Source organism: Xenopus tropicalis, chromosome 9 (genome assembly GCF_000004195.4).
Source record: "Xenopus tropicalis strain Nigerian chromosome 9, UCB_Xtro_10.0, whole genome shotgun sequence".
Lineage (NCBI taxonomy): Eukaryota > Metazoa > Chordata > Amphibia > Anura > Pipidae > Xenopus > Xenopus tropicalis.
In genome coordinates this window covers 19,184,570-19,199,622 of record NC_030685.2, presented here as the reverse complement: position 1 = coordinate 19,199,622, position 15,053 = coordinate 19,184,570, and the positions used below count along the sequence as shown (strand labels likewise).

The following is a 15,053-nucleotide window of genomic DNA, read 5'->3' as shown; positions in this document are numbered from 1 at the left end:
GCAGGTGGCACTGTTGTAACAAAATGCATTCATATTAACAGCAATTTTAACCCTTAATATCTTGGAATTCAAATAATGTAAAGTACATAAGTGCTAAGAACAGCACTCTCGTCAATTGTACATCAACTTATTTTAAAGGTTTACTTACCCTTTATAGCTAGACTCTGTAACTTACTTTGCAATAGCAATGAACGCCAAGTCCACGTTTAACCCACTCTTGGCACTGGTCTCCATGAAGGGCACTCCGTATTCCTGCAAGAGATATACACATTCATGTTGGTGCCAGGCCCGGCAGGGGCTCAGTAGGCCGGGTATGTATGGCCATAAGTCACAGAGAGATCACTCGTGTTCTTCCCATTCCTCCAATACAGGAATGAGAGCCGTATAAGCAGATTTGTTGCCTATTTGGAATTGCTTGACAGCAAGCTTTTACATGTTATGGGATGGGAAGGAGATGACCCCAAATATTTCCAGTGCTTTTGTGCCCCAATGTCCCATACTTACTCTCCGGCCATGACTGGGAAGCCTAGTGGAATTACCTTTGCCAAACGCTCTCCATCCTCTATCTTTACCACACGTTCATGAGTTGAATCCACCTGTGGACAAAAGCCGTAATGGTAAGGGCCACTTTGTGGGTCACTTGCCTGGTCATAGCTTATATGGCAAACTGAGGCTGGTAGAATATTTGGCAGTGGGCACCTGTAATGGCTCTGGGCTAGTCCAAAGCCAAGCCTGTATACAGCACGGGGACCCAAACCTGCTGGGCAGGTCTTCATTATGAACATCACTATGTGGGGAGAAGGGCTCTTCTGGGGAGTTTTCTTAGGGAACGTTGCTTTGGACGCCTGCTACTTTAGCAACAAGGTCCTGGCAAATGTATTACTGAGGGGTGAGAAAGGGCAACTAAAAATACTGGCTTGCTAGCCCTGTGGAACACATGAACGTTTTACAGTTTGATGTAATATATTCATAGCTATTTGAAGAAAGGGGAATTTCGCCCATCTTTATTCAATAGCTGACTATTTATATATACAAGTACAAACCATCTAAGGCCTTCAGCTTGCATATTCATTGGTTACTCTGCTGGAGACAATGTGCATCAGTAGAATGACATATTTCACATGTATTTGCATGAATTCTGAGCCTTTTTCATTTCTCTACCAGTTTTCTGCTCAGTGTCCCTTCCTTTCGCTGTGCCTCTCTTCTTCTTTCTTCTTCCACTTATCTAATCTTCTTTATCTCCTCATCTCAGTTTTTGTTAATCTTTTCTAGTCTTTGGTCGCCATGTATACCTAGATTTGCTCAGTTTGACTAATTTTGGCCACACGGACCCACCATCTGGGCTTGTATTTGCCCGTCAGAGCAATAAACCTACAATCCTGGCTGGTTGAGGACTATTAGTTCTAGCAAGAAAATTCCCGTGGTTGTAGACCAAAAGGAAAAGAAGAGCTGCACCACGGCTAACCTTCATTTCTTCCTTTTCCAATTATTTTGCTCATTGGCCTAAACAAATACAACCATATAAAGGCATCCATATAAATGCATGGCCCCTCATACAACGTATCAGCCCATGTTTGGCCTCCTGGCCTCTCATTTCATTCTGGGCACTTCATGTTTTATATTTTCTCAACCTCCCAATTTTCCTGCTCATGTGACTCCCTCTTATTTCCCTCCAAGTCCCCTGTTTACCCAGTAGACTGACCCACCAGGGTACCATAGAATACACTTGATGGGCCCTGACGCCTGTGGGCTTTCTGCTCACCCCACCATCTGGCCCTATATGTCTACACTAAGACCAATGCTGTTGGAAAAGGAGAGGTGAGAGTTTATATATATAAAAAAAAAGAAATTAGGAGAATAAAGAAGTTGAAGTGAAGAGGACAAATACACTGAGCGATGGGCCTGAGGCCTAAGGTTTTCTAATGATGCCTGGCACCCCAGTCTTTTATAACCTCCTTTTCTTTATTCTGAGCCCGCTCCTATTTTCTCTTCCAATATGTTTTCTGGCCTGTGCCTTGTGCATTCTGACCTTCCTTCTTCCCCTCACTCCACTTTCCTCCCTTCCATCTGTAGCGTCTGCCCTCCATAGAGCTCTTTTGTTCTTCCTCCAGTTTTGTCCCTTACTGCTTCCCTTCTCCTCCCCCTCTCCTGCTTCCATCCCCTCCATCCTGTGTATGGGTTAGCCGACTGACTGAGATAGGAAGGATTTGCAAGGCAAAGGAACAACTTCACAGCAGTTTCACAATAACGTTATGAAAACTGGATAAATTTAGCAACACAAAACTGCCAAAAAGAAAAAGCGGCAAATCTTGGGATAATGAGCTGCTTGGGCTGATGGCGCCTGGAGCGTTTTCAGCCAGATGAAAGGTTCACAAAATTTCTCCCTACGCTTCCCAGAGAGGCACAAAAATATCACAATCCCTGTTTTTGATTTTGGCTCATGAAATGTACCGAAAACCTACATTGTGATACCATAAAAACTGTCCCTATGCTCCATTTAAACCCCCAGCCGTACCTTATTTCCCAGCAGCATGATGACCACGTCTTTTTGTGCGTATTCATGGATCTCCGTTAGCCAGGCCTGCAATGAGACAGAAACCATGTCATCTAAAGTTCCTTCTTCAGGGAACCAGTCTGCTCCAATAGAAACTAGTATGTCAGAGAACTAGATATATCATTCTGTCCCAGGGACCCATCACCTGACCAGTGACACAGCTTGCCTATACTGGCCCAGCAGGAGGCAATTTGGCTCATTTTGGCCCTGTGTGAGCTACTGTGAATGAGCTGGGTCCGGCTGTATGTGTATATGTGTACAGCAAGTCAGAGCCAGGGTAGAGCAGCCCATAAACAGACACTGCTCCAAAACTTGGTGAGAAGAGTCCAAAGCATCTCTGTACTGAGATATTTATGCACAAATCCTACAGCAAACTTAGAGGTGGTTGTTATTGGCTCATCACTATGATACCAGGGATAACTGCCCTAAATGTTAGCACCAACGAAGCACAAACAATCCCAACTGAGTGGCATTTTTCTGGGGTTGCTGGCAGTTTTTCAGTTTGCCACAAGATGGAAGCAAAAACCCAGCAAAAAAAAAGTCTAAAAGTGGTGAAGTCATTTTTGTAGAAGCAATAAGGGCAATGGCCCACGGGGAGATCAGTCGGCTGTGGTTGATCTTGGCTACGGCGGGCGACTAATCTCCCCGACATGCCTTCCCATGGGCAATAAAGTGAATCAGCGGTGGGAAGGCATTTGCATCGCTGCAGGAGGAAACCTTGTGCGACTTCAGAAAACAAATCAATGCGTATGCCTTCCTGCCGCCCATTTACCTTATTGCCGGTGGGAAGGCATTTCAGGGAGATTAGTCGTTAGCTGATATCTCAGCCTCTCTTGTTGGGTTGTTACCCAGTATTCAAAGTATTTATCAGGGAGATTGGGACACGGGTAACAGCTCTGCTTGCCCCTCTCATCATTTGATTCTGCACATTGGGCAAGATGCCCACGCCTACGGATCTCTGTATGCGCAATTTGCTATTGGCTACAAACCTGTGGAACTCAAACCCCCAATATCCACAGAGAGGGATGGGTTCATACCTAATAAATAATATTGTGCTTAATAAGTGTAAAAAATGTATAAAGTCAACTGAGCTAGAGAAGCTGAAGGAGCCCAACAGGTTTACAGCGGTGGGAATAAGAAAGAGCTTGTCCCTTGCTGTAACCCAACTCAACACCCTCTAATACCCTGCCAGGCCAGTCTGACACTTCTGCTGTCTCCTTGCTGCTAGAGTATCAGTCTGACTAGGGCAGGGGTGCCCAGACTTTTTCCCCAGCGATTGACTTTTGACTCCTCCCCGTGTACGTACGCATACACAATAAACGCTCCGCATTTCCCGCTTTTGACGCGGCCCGCCAGAAATCCACAGGGGATCGACTGGTGGACCGTGATCAACGTTTTGGCCACCCCTGGACTACGGTCTCTTTCTGTGCATTGCCTGGGGCTGTGTATAGTAGAGATGAGCAGATTGACCCAAGGCCAACCCAGAAGGGAGCCCCAGGTACTGGTTAAGGGAGGTGGCAGGTAAAACTTCAAACAGGGCCCCAACCCTTCTAGTGATGAATTAGTGTTGACCCCTCGCCTGTGGTAGCTTATCCCACCCATCAGTGGATCATTAGGACAGGTTTGGATCAAAAAGTAGAAGAGGACTTCAGGTTGAAAAATTTCTGACCCATTTATCTCTAGTCCAGCTTTAAAACACAAGAGCATTGCCTTCAGCCTATTAGAGCTGAGCAAGTTGTGCCTATGGGCTGCCGGCTAAGCCAATGGCCTTTCCACAAGTCACAGAACCAGGCCAATGGCCAATGTTCCCTCTAATTTCCTTTCTCCTATATGTAAAAAAATAATCCTTTGCGCACAATCTATGTGTGCGGTGTTGTCGATGGGTCCAAAACGTATTCACACAAAATCCTATATGTGCAGTTGTGCACCATTATTTGCTGAGCGCTCTGGTCTGTAGATTTGTGTGCAGGCAACGCAAGGAGCAATGAGACATGCTGTAAGTGACAGCTACAGGTATATGAGATGGCTCTCTGTGTGGCTACTGACTGCTCACAGAACGTTCCCCGTGCCAGAGAATGACAGGGAGGGAGAGAAACATTTGTATGGCAGAGAGAAATGACTGTCCAGTCAGTTCCAGCTGCCGTAAGCCCAGGGGAGAGGTGACAGCTGCAGCTTGTAACATCTCTTTGTGGGGAGTGAGATCCCCTGGCTAACTGTCACCCGGCATTCTGCTCACATTGCTGTGATCAAACAGCCAGACAGAGCAGCTCCCCTGCATACCAATGACCAGAGCCACCACTAATCACTATAATGACTCTGAACCTTGCTGAGCCTACAGGTCTCATTAACTTTAGGCAAAACCAGGCTGGTGGGATCCAGCTGTTAAACAGTAACAACTCCCAGCAGCCTTAGCCCACAGGGATTTATTTCTCCCAACCAGTATTATCGCTCTAAGTTTTATAAGGATTCAGCAGGGGTAGGAGACAGCCGATCATTAAGTGCTTTATGCACGAAACGCGTAAGGCTATATATTTTGTTGGCCTATACTAAGATGTGCATTTCTTTACACAAGCCTGTTTGTAGGATCAATGAGTGCCTGCTGTTTTGGTTGTAGGAGACAGCTGGCCCACAGAACCTACTAAGTAACCACTAACCTGCCTGCACTTTCATCTTTAATCCTTTCCTCGGAGCTTGCTTCCACTGTAGTTTATCAATTATTTGCTGAATTTAAAGGTACAGTAACACCAAAAAATGAAAGTGCTGCCCTGCACTGGTAAAACTGGTGTGTTTACTTCAGAAAGTCTACTATAATTTATATAAATAAGCTGCTATGTAGCCATGGAGGCAGCCATTCAAAGGAGAAAAGGCACAGGCACATAGCAGATAACAGATAAAACACTATTGTATTCTACAGAACTTATCTGTTATCTGCTATGTAACCTGTGCCTTTTCTCCTTTTTTCCAGCTTGAATGGCTGCCCCCGGGGCTACACAGCAGCTTATTATATAAATTATAGTAGTGTTACTGTAGCAAACACACCAGTTTTACCAGTGCAGGGCAACAGTGCATTATATTTTTATTACTTTAAAGCTCTTTCATTTTTTGGTGTTACTGTTCCTTTAAGGTTCTATGGAATCATATTTTCCAATATTCCAAAATGGAAAACCAGACGGTTCTAGACCACTCTCTTCCCTTGCCCACACAAACACTTCAATGTGCCGCCCTAGTACCTGCCCGTATTTGGCCAATCCATGCCTCTTTTTGGATCTATAACCTTGTCCTATCTAAGAAGGTGATGTTACCTGATGCCAATTACAAGTGGAAGATAAGCAACCACAAGCTTTCACTGTCTTGAACTTAACCAAAGCTAACTGCTGATTGGTTACTATAAGATACATCACTAGTGCAATATAGCACCTACTGTAATAACATATCTCATACAATATATCTCCTACTCTAGCATCTGCGCATCCATCCTCTGTGTGCTGATGGAACCAGCAGCTTTAGCCCCTGTTCAAAATGGGTGATCTGATCATGTGACCCACATCATTAATAGGCTGCCTAAATGTACCTTGAAAATGTAGCTGCTACTAGTAGCTCAGTGTGTCTTCGCCTTAAGACTGGTAATGGGCAAAGTCATGGGCATAAAGACAGAAAACAACTGTCGCAGGGACTACTGGGGGCAGTGTAATGCATTTTTGCAACTATACTATACATATAACTATATATGAATATATAACAGCTAATCTGTTGGGGAGACTAAACCTCCATAAATCTTTTGCTTACACTGGGGGGTAGAAGTATAGCAGGCAGTGCCCTGACTGAGGCAGAATATCAGTATATGTATGTATGTTGGGCCCTATAATGCCTGTTTACACCACTACCCTGTGCATTGTACCCTTACTAACCGCTGAGACCGTCTCTATGTGAAACGCGTTGGTTCTTTCTAAGTGAGTGTTAATGTTCGGATGAGAAAGCAGCAACTTGCAGCAGTGCCCTCTACACAACAAAGAGGTGAAACCCTCCTATTTGCCAGAGACAGAGCTGACTCGTGGAAATTGTTCCAGAAATGAAGAATGCTTTTCTCTTTTATTGCTGTTCAGCACAAATTTAGATTTTTATTGCTGCGCTGCAATGTAACTTATTGTGACACCTCACCAGCGACACGCGGCCCCGGGTTATCCCCGCACCGTCTCCCTTTTAATTAACAGCGCCAAGTAAAAGCTGTTTAATGGTTTCCCCTCCATTTGTTCCTACAGTTCGTTGCTTCTGAATAAAATACCCAAAAGCCAAATATCCCGTCCCTTAATCTAATGTATATCAATGTGAAGAAGAACAGTAACAGAGCTCGGGAGCTGCCTATTGTGGGCCTCTTGGGAAGGGCCGGGCCTATAAATTACACATTGTACCCAGAGCGCCGGCTCAACCCTTAATTAAAATGATGCGCTAATCACAGTGTGATCTCAGGCACAGGCTGCTACATCCTGATATATACAGCCCATTTACAAAGATTAAATGCCCAACACAGATTAAAAGGGATCACATTGCTAAAATCTTTGCATTGCGCTGAAACTTCTCCAATGGGCTCAGGGGACGGACTGGATGAGCAGGGATGACATGGAGGGAAGGAAGGTGGGGGGGCCTGTCAGTGACTCCCAGTCTGGGGCCCCCAAAAGTTACCAATACACTTTTGCGGGTTCTGAAAGAAGCCAAATGGGGATGGTTTGGTGGATCGGGGGTATGTTTGGGCTTTACATAGTGGGGTGATTATGTTATATGGTATTTAAATTGGGGCCCCTTTGTTCGCAGGTCTCACTCCTATGTGAACTAGGCGAGCAGTGGGCCAATAACCCAATTAGGTGTTATGGGGCCCTATGAGTTCTGAAATTGACCCTGGAGATGGATGTTGCTCCACCTGCTGGTCCCCACTAACTACGTATTATACAAATTCAGCCTGCAAACATTGGGAAAAACACAAAAAACAAATCTTTATCACTTCAGGCCAAAATCTGCTAAATGTGTGTTGTAATAAGGAAATCAATAGAGCTCTGAGCTGTGACGAAAGGCCGATGGGGGTGGGGGGAGAGAAGGTGCAGGGGCGAGGTGGCTTGGCCCGCCTCTGACTGTATACCTCTGACCCCCAAAACTTTGATTTACCTGCTTTATCGTTGAGTTTACAGAGCAAAGTGGGCCATGCCCAGCTACTTGTTGAAATAAAGGACTTGGAAAAACAAAAAACAGATATTCTCAAGACTGAGAGGCCTATGCTGAAAATCTCAGCGCAAGATGTAAAATCTGAATCTGGGGGATCTTGAAGCACATCAGCCTATGAGTAAGTTCTCATGAAGCATGAAATGCGTAAGAAATGTTGCTTCACTAAAGTTTCTTGGAGACCTAGTGCCTAACTCCATCTGTGTGTTGAAGCATATCTCTACAATGGAAGCTGTTTCCAGAACTGGACTACAGTAGGACATAGAGTGCTGGCTGTATAGGTCAACCACAAAGGAGCCAATCTTCAGATATGGAGGTAGAAACAATTGGAATTCTACCCCTATCTGACAATTCGGCCCTAAACGCAGCTCCTGCTTGGGCGCCTCCAACAGCACCTGATCAAAATCTTTTGTCCCACCCAATCGTCGAGATGGCCGATATCGAACGCCTCGTCAATCCACCATGCACGCACAAAATGCAATTGGTGCAGGTATGGCCAGCTTTGGGGCAGTGATAGATATGGGGCAAGCTCATCCATTATACAGAGGTAGCAGTTTATCCTTGGCCACTTAGGGCAGTGACACACGGGGAGATTAGTCCTTTTATAAGAGGGGGAAAGGTATAATCACTGGGGAAAGCCAAATGTTAGGCACCCCCCAGTAATTATAGTCACTTACCTGATACCCCAGCCAGGTGCGCAGGTAACTTTTTCTTCAAATTTTTTATCACAGACAACCCCAGGGCTGCACAGGCCCACAGGGATACTGCGAAGAATCCCAGTGTGCCTCCAACCCTGTAGGGCCCTGCCATCTGCCCCCATCTGCTTCCAGCTCTGCTGTAGTACTCACTTTGCTAGGGGTGGTACCCCAGTCTGAGCCAGGCCAACCTGTTCATTACAAACTGATATTCGCACACACTTATATTAAGCACATCTGGAATCTCTTCACTATCGCTATGAACATGAGTCAATGGGACAGGGAAGGAGAAGTGCAGAAGAATACTATTGCCAACCCTGCAGCATCTGAAAAGCCAAACTTGTGTTACCTTGTAATGGAAGGTGCAGCTGTAAATGTAGTTAACCCCATATTTATCTCCTGTCCTTTATCACCAGGTCCCTATTTGTTGTTCCCCAAAATCCTCTATGAAACGGCCTTGACATTTGCCTTGCCTGTTCCACTCAGCTGCCCTTCTCTCCTCCTCGCAGGCACATCTTCCAGCAGAGAGGGGCCGTACGTGACAGTGCCCTTATGAATGATTAATGTCACGCAGCCACCTCCGTTTATTGATCTCCAGAGAATGCAAATGTCACTTCTTCCCACCACCAGGACTAGAGGCCAAAGGGTGTATTAACCTTATTTGTGCTCAAGCTGCCTGCATGGCTCCCAATGCTATTGTCATTATTAAGAGCTCCTATCTAGCTATATAGACACCTGATTCCTGTCTCTGAACTAAGTGGCTCCCCGTAGCATCTGTTTAGACCACCCGATACCCCCAAATTATTGGCAAGGGGCGTCCTTAGGTTGCTATTGGGTAGTAGGAGTTGTCCTCAAAAACAGTAGATTACAAAATGTCACTGCCCTTTGTCCTACTCCATCTTTCCCGACTGTGCCCATATTTCCCTATTGTGACCAGTTTGTCCTACGGTTGCAGCCTAGCCCTTGTATAACTGCTATGACCCCATCGATCATTTCTCCATCTCCTGCTCTTATGGCCCCAGGTATTTGGCCTTTAAGACCTGAGACTGATGATTAGAATATGGGGGTCATTTACTGAGCCCCCTGACACAAGTGCAAGTGCCAGGGCATGTGAATGACATGAAAGCTCACTGGACCCTGTACAAGTCACTTTATCTCCTGGTGTCCCAACATGCTTATAGTGCCAATAATGGCTGCCATTGCACAGTGTGGGTACAAGTGCTACTCAGATATGGTTTTAAAGAACAAGGAAACCTCATGTAACCTTCTGGAAAGATTACTCCCCCCAGTCAGTCAGTCCTGGCTTCCAGGATTCACCAGCAGAGATCCTGCAGCATGGTTGGCACCGCCACATCATATACAGAGCCCAGGATCCCAGGGGTGAGACTGTGGGGGAGTGCTTCATGCTTTGAAAAGGGGGATAATAATAACACTGCACCAGTGCCAGGCCAATGGCTGGTTCTCAGCGCCCGTGTCAGGGTCGGGGGCAAAGAGGGCATCTGCTCTGGAATGATGAGAAGAACAATGACAATAACAGTACAAAGGGCATATTATTATAGTAATCACACACACAGTCAGAATCTCCTTCCCGTCTCCCCCCACCGCAGGTAATCGCTCCTGTTGATGAGAACATTTCTCACAGCGTGTGGTTCCTGCCCAGCGGGGTCCCATAATTGCAGCTCCTGAATTCCCTCTGGAGCCCACGGAGAACTGACCCAGGGACACAACGTACATTCAGTACAAGCAAGTGGGGTTGAGCAATAGAAGCAACAGTTTCTACCAACTTCATAAGAAAGCAGCATTTTCTGGTTGTCTGATGGCAATATCTGACTGGTTGCTATGGGTTTCTAGACCTAGGGCAAGGGGGGAGCTCAGCCTGAGCGCCAGATAGGTTGAGAATTAGGGAGAATGGCCACTTGGCGTCCTACATACAGCTGCAAGCCCAGCTTGGGGTGAGATTTGGGTAAATATTTGCTGCACTAGGTACTCTTAGGGGCACATTTACTAATACACGAATCCGAATCACGAATGGGAAAAAATCGTATTGGAAACAAAAATTTCGGAAGATTGCAAATATCACGAAAATGCTTACGAAAAAATCGTATTAGTCACGATAATATCGCATTGGCGATCCGAAAGTCACGAAATTTTCGTACCGAACAACGGTAAAACCTTTGCGATTTTTTCGTGCAAACGTCCGAAAAAGTCGTGCGCCATACGCAAAAGTCGTGCGCCATACGAAAAAGTCGTGCGCCATACGTAAAAGTCGTGCGGATGCCCGAAAAAATCGGCGAAAATACGCTCGGAGCGTTCGCACGAGCGTTCGTGCTTTTGTAAATGTGCCCCCTAGTCTCTCTCCTCTGTTTCTACCTTTATCTCAAGGGAAAGTAGCACATTAAGTGCATTATAGGCAGGGACACAAGTCTCCGGAGTGGATCGTGAGCAAACCTTTCTAACCCAACGCTAGTTTTATTCTGTAGATTAAGGGAGATTTTTTAATTTGAATAATAAAAGTTACATTTTAGTTACATTTTTGGACTTTCTGCCTGATTGTTATCGGGAACGGTGCAGGATTTCTTTGGCGTTCTTTAAAGATCACAATATTTGTGATCTTATTATTGATATATTTTTAATTCTCCTCTGCACATCACAGGTTTATTTGCTCTAATGCTATCATTTGGTGTGGGGGGTGCGACCATTTCTCTGATACTCCAATATCTGTAATAGTGATGTGCTGTGCTGGTCAGGAAAAACTCAACCCACAAAACCACAAACCTGAGTTCGACCCTAACCTGCAATACCTAAACCTGCACCCAACCCCTACCCACAAAACACTGCCATTTTAGGACCCACACCAAACACTTACCCACCATCCTTCTGACCCATATACCCCTTAGTACCAAATGAGGGGATTTATGGGCGCAGTGAAAGAGCCCAGTGACATCTGTGGTGGAGACTCTCAGTGCACATCCCTACCATGACCTGCACCCAAGCCAAACCTGCTACAGTCACCCAAATTTCAGGTCAACCCATCCATTACTAATCTGTAACCATGTAATGAGCTGAGGCGGGCCCTGACCAAAGTCTCGATGTAGGAATGTAGTTCATAAACTTGTGCCACAGGCGTGCCATACTCCATGACTTGTAGGTGAAAGACACGTGGTTTGTATAAGATGCCCCTGTGGTATAAGATTGTCCTCATCACTGTATTTGCCATCTTTCAGATATCACTTCCTAGGCTCATCTTTGTATCAAACCCTGCTTACATTTGTCCTCACCTTAGCCACTGCCTTCTTTACCTGCTACTCCCCCTGCTGGCTCATCTGTCTTTTACCCCATGCCGTCATCACTAAGTCCCTATGACCTGACAACACCACTATAGTAACACTATAGCACCCACCCTGGCAATTCCTTAGCTGCTATACTGACTGGCACAGAGGGCAGAGCTATAGGTGAAAGCAATGGTCTGTCCCACTCAAGCAAAATCACTACTGAACTACTATTGTGGTAGGGTAAAACATGGTGTATATACTTTGCACCCTACTTAATGAGGCCTGGTTTCTCGTTGAACCGCTGGGGCCCCTCCAGGACTGACAGGGCCCATTGTGGAAATGTGGGTGCCTTGTGCACAATCCAGCTCTAGTGAGAGATAAAAATAATAATAAGATTTCTATTCTCCAGACTGGCCAGAAATGGATTAAATGAAGGCTTCTAATCACTTATTAGCTAGGAGAATTGCTTCCAGTCAGCAGTGTGCGTGCCGAGCAGGGCTTGTGAGACAATGAGGAATCCCAGGCACCGGGGAGGGTCCCTTCTGCACACTCAGGTCTTTTCAGCTACAGCCCAAGGGGCTGCCGATTTTATTTCATTATGTTTCAGTAATAGCAGCCACAAAGGCTAATAATGGCTCTGCCTGCAGGAAATATTAAGTGTATTACATAACTGGGCCATCAGACCTTCTGGGTCATTTAACATAGCCCTGGAAGCAAGGGAAAGAATATTAAAGGGGCTTCAAACTGCACCACTTAGTGCCCAGTGAAAACCTAAGTCTGGGGTCTTGCTGTGCGTTGCACCTTGTTAAAGCGGAGCGTGACGCTGGCAGGCACAGGGCTGCCCTCTCCTACAGCAGCCAACAAGGACTGAGATACTTTGCACCCTGTACCCAATGGGTATCCGATATAGGGAGCATGTAGGGGCCAGAATGAAGGACACCTTTGTGTCTCCCACAGCCCATCCCCTCTGTATTCATCAGAAAACCCAGGACCCTGCGTTCCATTCTGCCACTCACAGTGCGGAAAGGTGCAAAGTGCAAAATAAAAGGCTGCACTGGAAGGGAAGGAGTTAATACAGGGGAGACTTGAACGTGATTGGTGCCATATAATGGAGAGAAAGCCAAGGGATGAACAACAGATAACAGAAAAGGCAATGGGGTGTGAGTGATGGAACATGGGGGCGGAAGATGATGGAAAGTCAGAGAGGGAGGAGACAGGATTATGGGCACGTTGCAGTAAAGGGTTAATCAAAATGGAACATCCACAGGGGAATGACACAGAAATTAAAGGGGAAGTGTTTTGACAGCAGACAATGGAGTTGGAATCTGTTCCGGCAGATTGGAACTGATGTAGAGAAACAAGGGAGTTATATTTCTCTATTTGCCTTGGGGCGGAAGGATATTTTCAGATGAGAACGGGAAACAGATTTTGCTTCCAGGTCTCCTGCGAGATGCCCACACTCACTGCCAGCTATATATGCACCCTTGTCAGTCTCTAATTAGTGACTCCACTGGCACAAGCATGGCTGGCACCCAGACAAGATGCCCTCCATATTGCTCTGCTGCAACATGTACTGCCCTTGGTGCTCACTCTCAGCAACCAATCAGGATTGTTATTGTTTGTGCTTAAATCGATCAATGCCAGCTCTGATTGGTTGGTATGGCCCAGGGCATGTGTGTACTTTTGTGGAAATTCTAACACTCCTTGGCACCACATGCAAAGGCTACTTCTATATGTAATTGATTAATATTATGGCCTGTTCTCAATACTGGGCCTCATGAAAGGCACCCCTCAAATGGGGATGGGTATGTAAATGCCCTTCACCCCCATGTCCTCTGACCACTGGGATTGATGGGTTAGGGGCAACCCCTGTATAAGGAGCAGAAAATATAATGGGGTCAATAAGATACACACCTGCGGGTTGGGGGGATACAAAGGACAAATACCAATTCTGAAGCTGAGGGTGAATCTATGCCTAATAGAGAGGTCACGTATTGACTCCTGGCCCCAAACCTGTGCCTCAATGAAAGGGTTAATACCAACACCCCTTAACAAACCAAGCAGACTGATTTATTCATTAAATACATTCCATTCCCTCTCATTAATGAATGTGGGCTACGGTTTGTTCACTTAGAGCAGTGATCCCCAACCAGTGGCTCAGGGGCAACATGTTGCTCCCCAACCCCTTGGATGTTGCTCTCAGTGCCCCCAAACCAGGGAGTTATTTTTGAATTCCTGACTTGGGGGCAAGTTTTGGTTGAATAAAAACAAGATTTCCTACCAAATAAAGCCCCCTGTAAGCTGATAGGGTGCATAGAGGCCCCTAATAGCCAATCTTAGCCCTTATTTGGCTCCTCCATGAACTTTTATGGTGCTTGTGCTTATGTTACATTTGACTGTGGCTCACGAGTGAGAAAGGTTGGGGATCTCTGATTTAGAGATACAAACTAACCCCCCCCCCCTTGTCATCAATAGACCCTCTACATATTTTCAATCAGGCCTTACAGTACATTATTATTGGGGTAAATGGGTGATTATAAGCCATTTGTTATCACATGATTTGATTCCTTCTGCTGGCAGAATGAGCAGGAGTTCGGGCAGCTTGCTTTGCTAATTGCCCATCACACACACTTTCCATTGGAAGGTTCCCCAGTCGCTGGCTGAAAGCTGACAGCTCATTGCCTGTATGAACAATAGCGCAGTGAATCCCCGGCACCCAGCTCTGGGAATAGATGGCATCTGCCTGTTGTTTTCCCTGGGACAGGCAGTCGTGTATGAGATCCTATAGGGCAGGGATTGTCCATTAGTTCAAGCCCCAAGGTCCAGCCTTTCAGATCCAGCTCATGTGATAAATACAAATATAGGAATTATCAGTATCAGTTAAAGTTCCAAGCATATCTAGGGCAGAAAAGAATTCTTCACCCCAAATTTCACCTGAATGGAACCTTCTCGCTGGGACCATTGTGCCCTATCCTCACATTTACTGACCTTTAGGCTGAGGCCCTACCACTGCTCCAACCCCCCCCCCCCCCCAGCTGGGCTAGCTCTACAATTTGAAAGCCATTACTGCAGTAGCACTGCCTTCAGTCTAAATTCTAAACACAACCTCTTGTCTTCAGGCTCTCCCTGAAGCAGAATAGCTTAGTACCTTTCCCACCACCCCCCATGCCACTCACAACCCCTCCACCAAACTGTCTCTTGCCACTGCCCGGCCTTCATGGACCCCCTCATCTCTCCGCTTGCTCCCCCTGCCCCTGTTCATTCCCTCTCCAATGTGCCCCCTACCAACTTTGCCATGTTTGAGATGGATGGCTTGATAAA

At 46.1% G+C, this 15,053-nt stretch overlaps 1 protein-coding gene across 4 annotated transcripts in view; it reads right to left on the bottom strand.

Moving 5' to 3' along the window:
• The window catches only part of rab26 (RAB26, member RAS oncogene family), a 130,189-nt gene that overhangs the window by 2,812 nt on the left and 112,324 nt on the right, over nucleotides 1-15,053 (bottom strand). For all 4 annotated transcript variants that reach the window (XM_012970587.3, NM_001079420.1, XM_012970586.3 and 1 more), the window contains 3 exon segments: nucleotides 2,516-2,581; nucleotides 540-596; nucleotides 176-252 (listed from right to left, as the gene is read on the bottom strand). In XM_012970587.3, coding sequence (XP_012826041.1) covers nucleotides 176-252; nucleotides 540-596; nucleotides 2,516-2,581 — 200 coding nt within the window.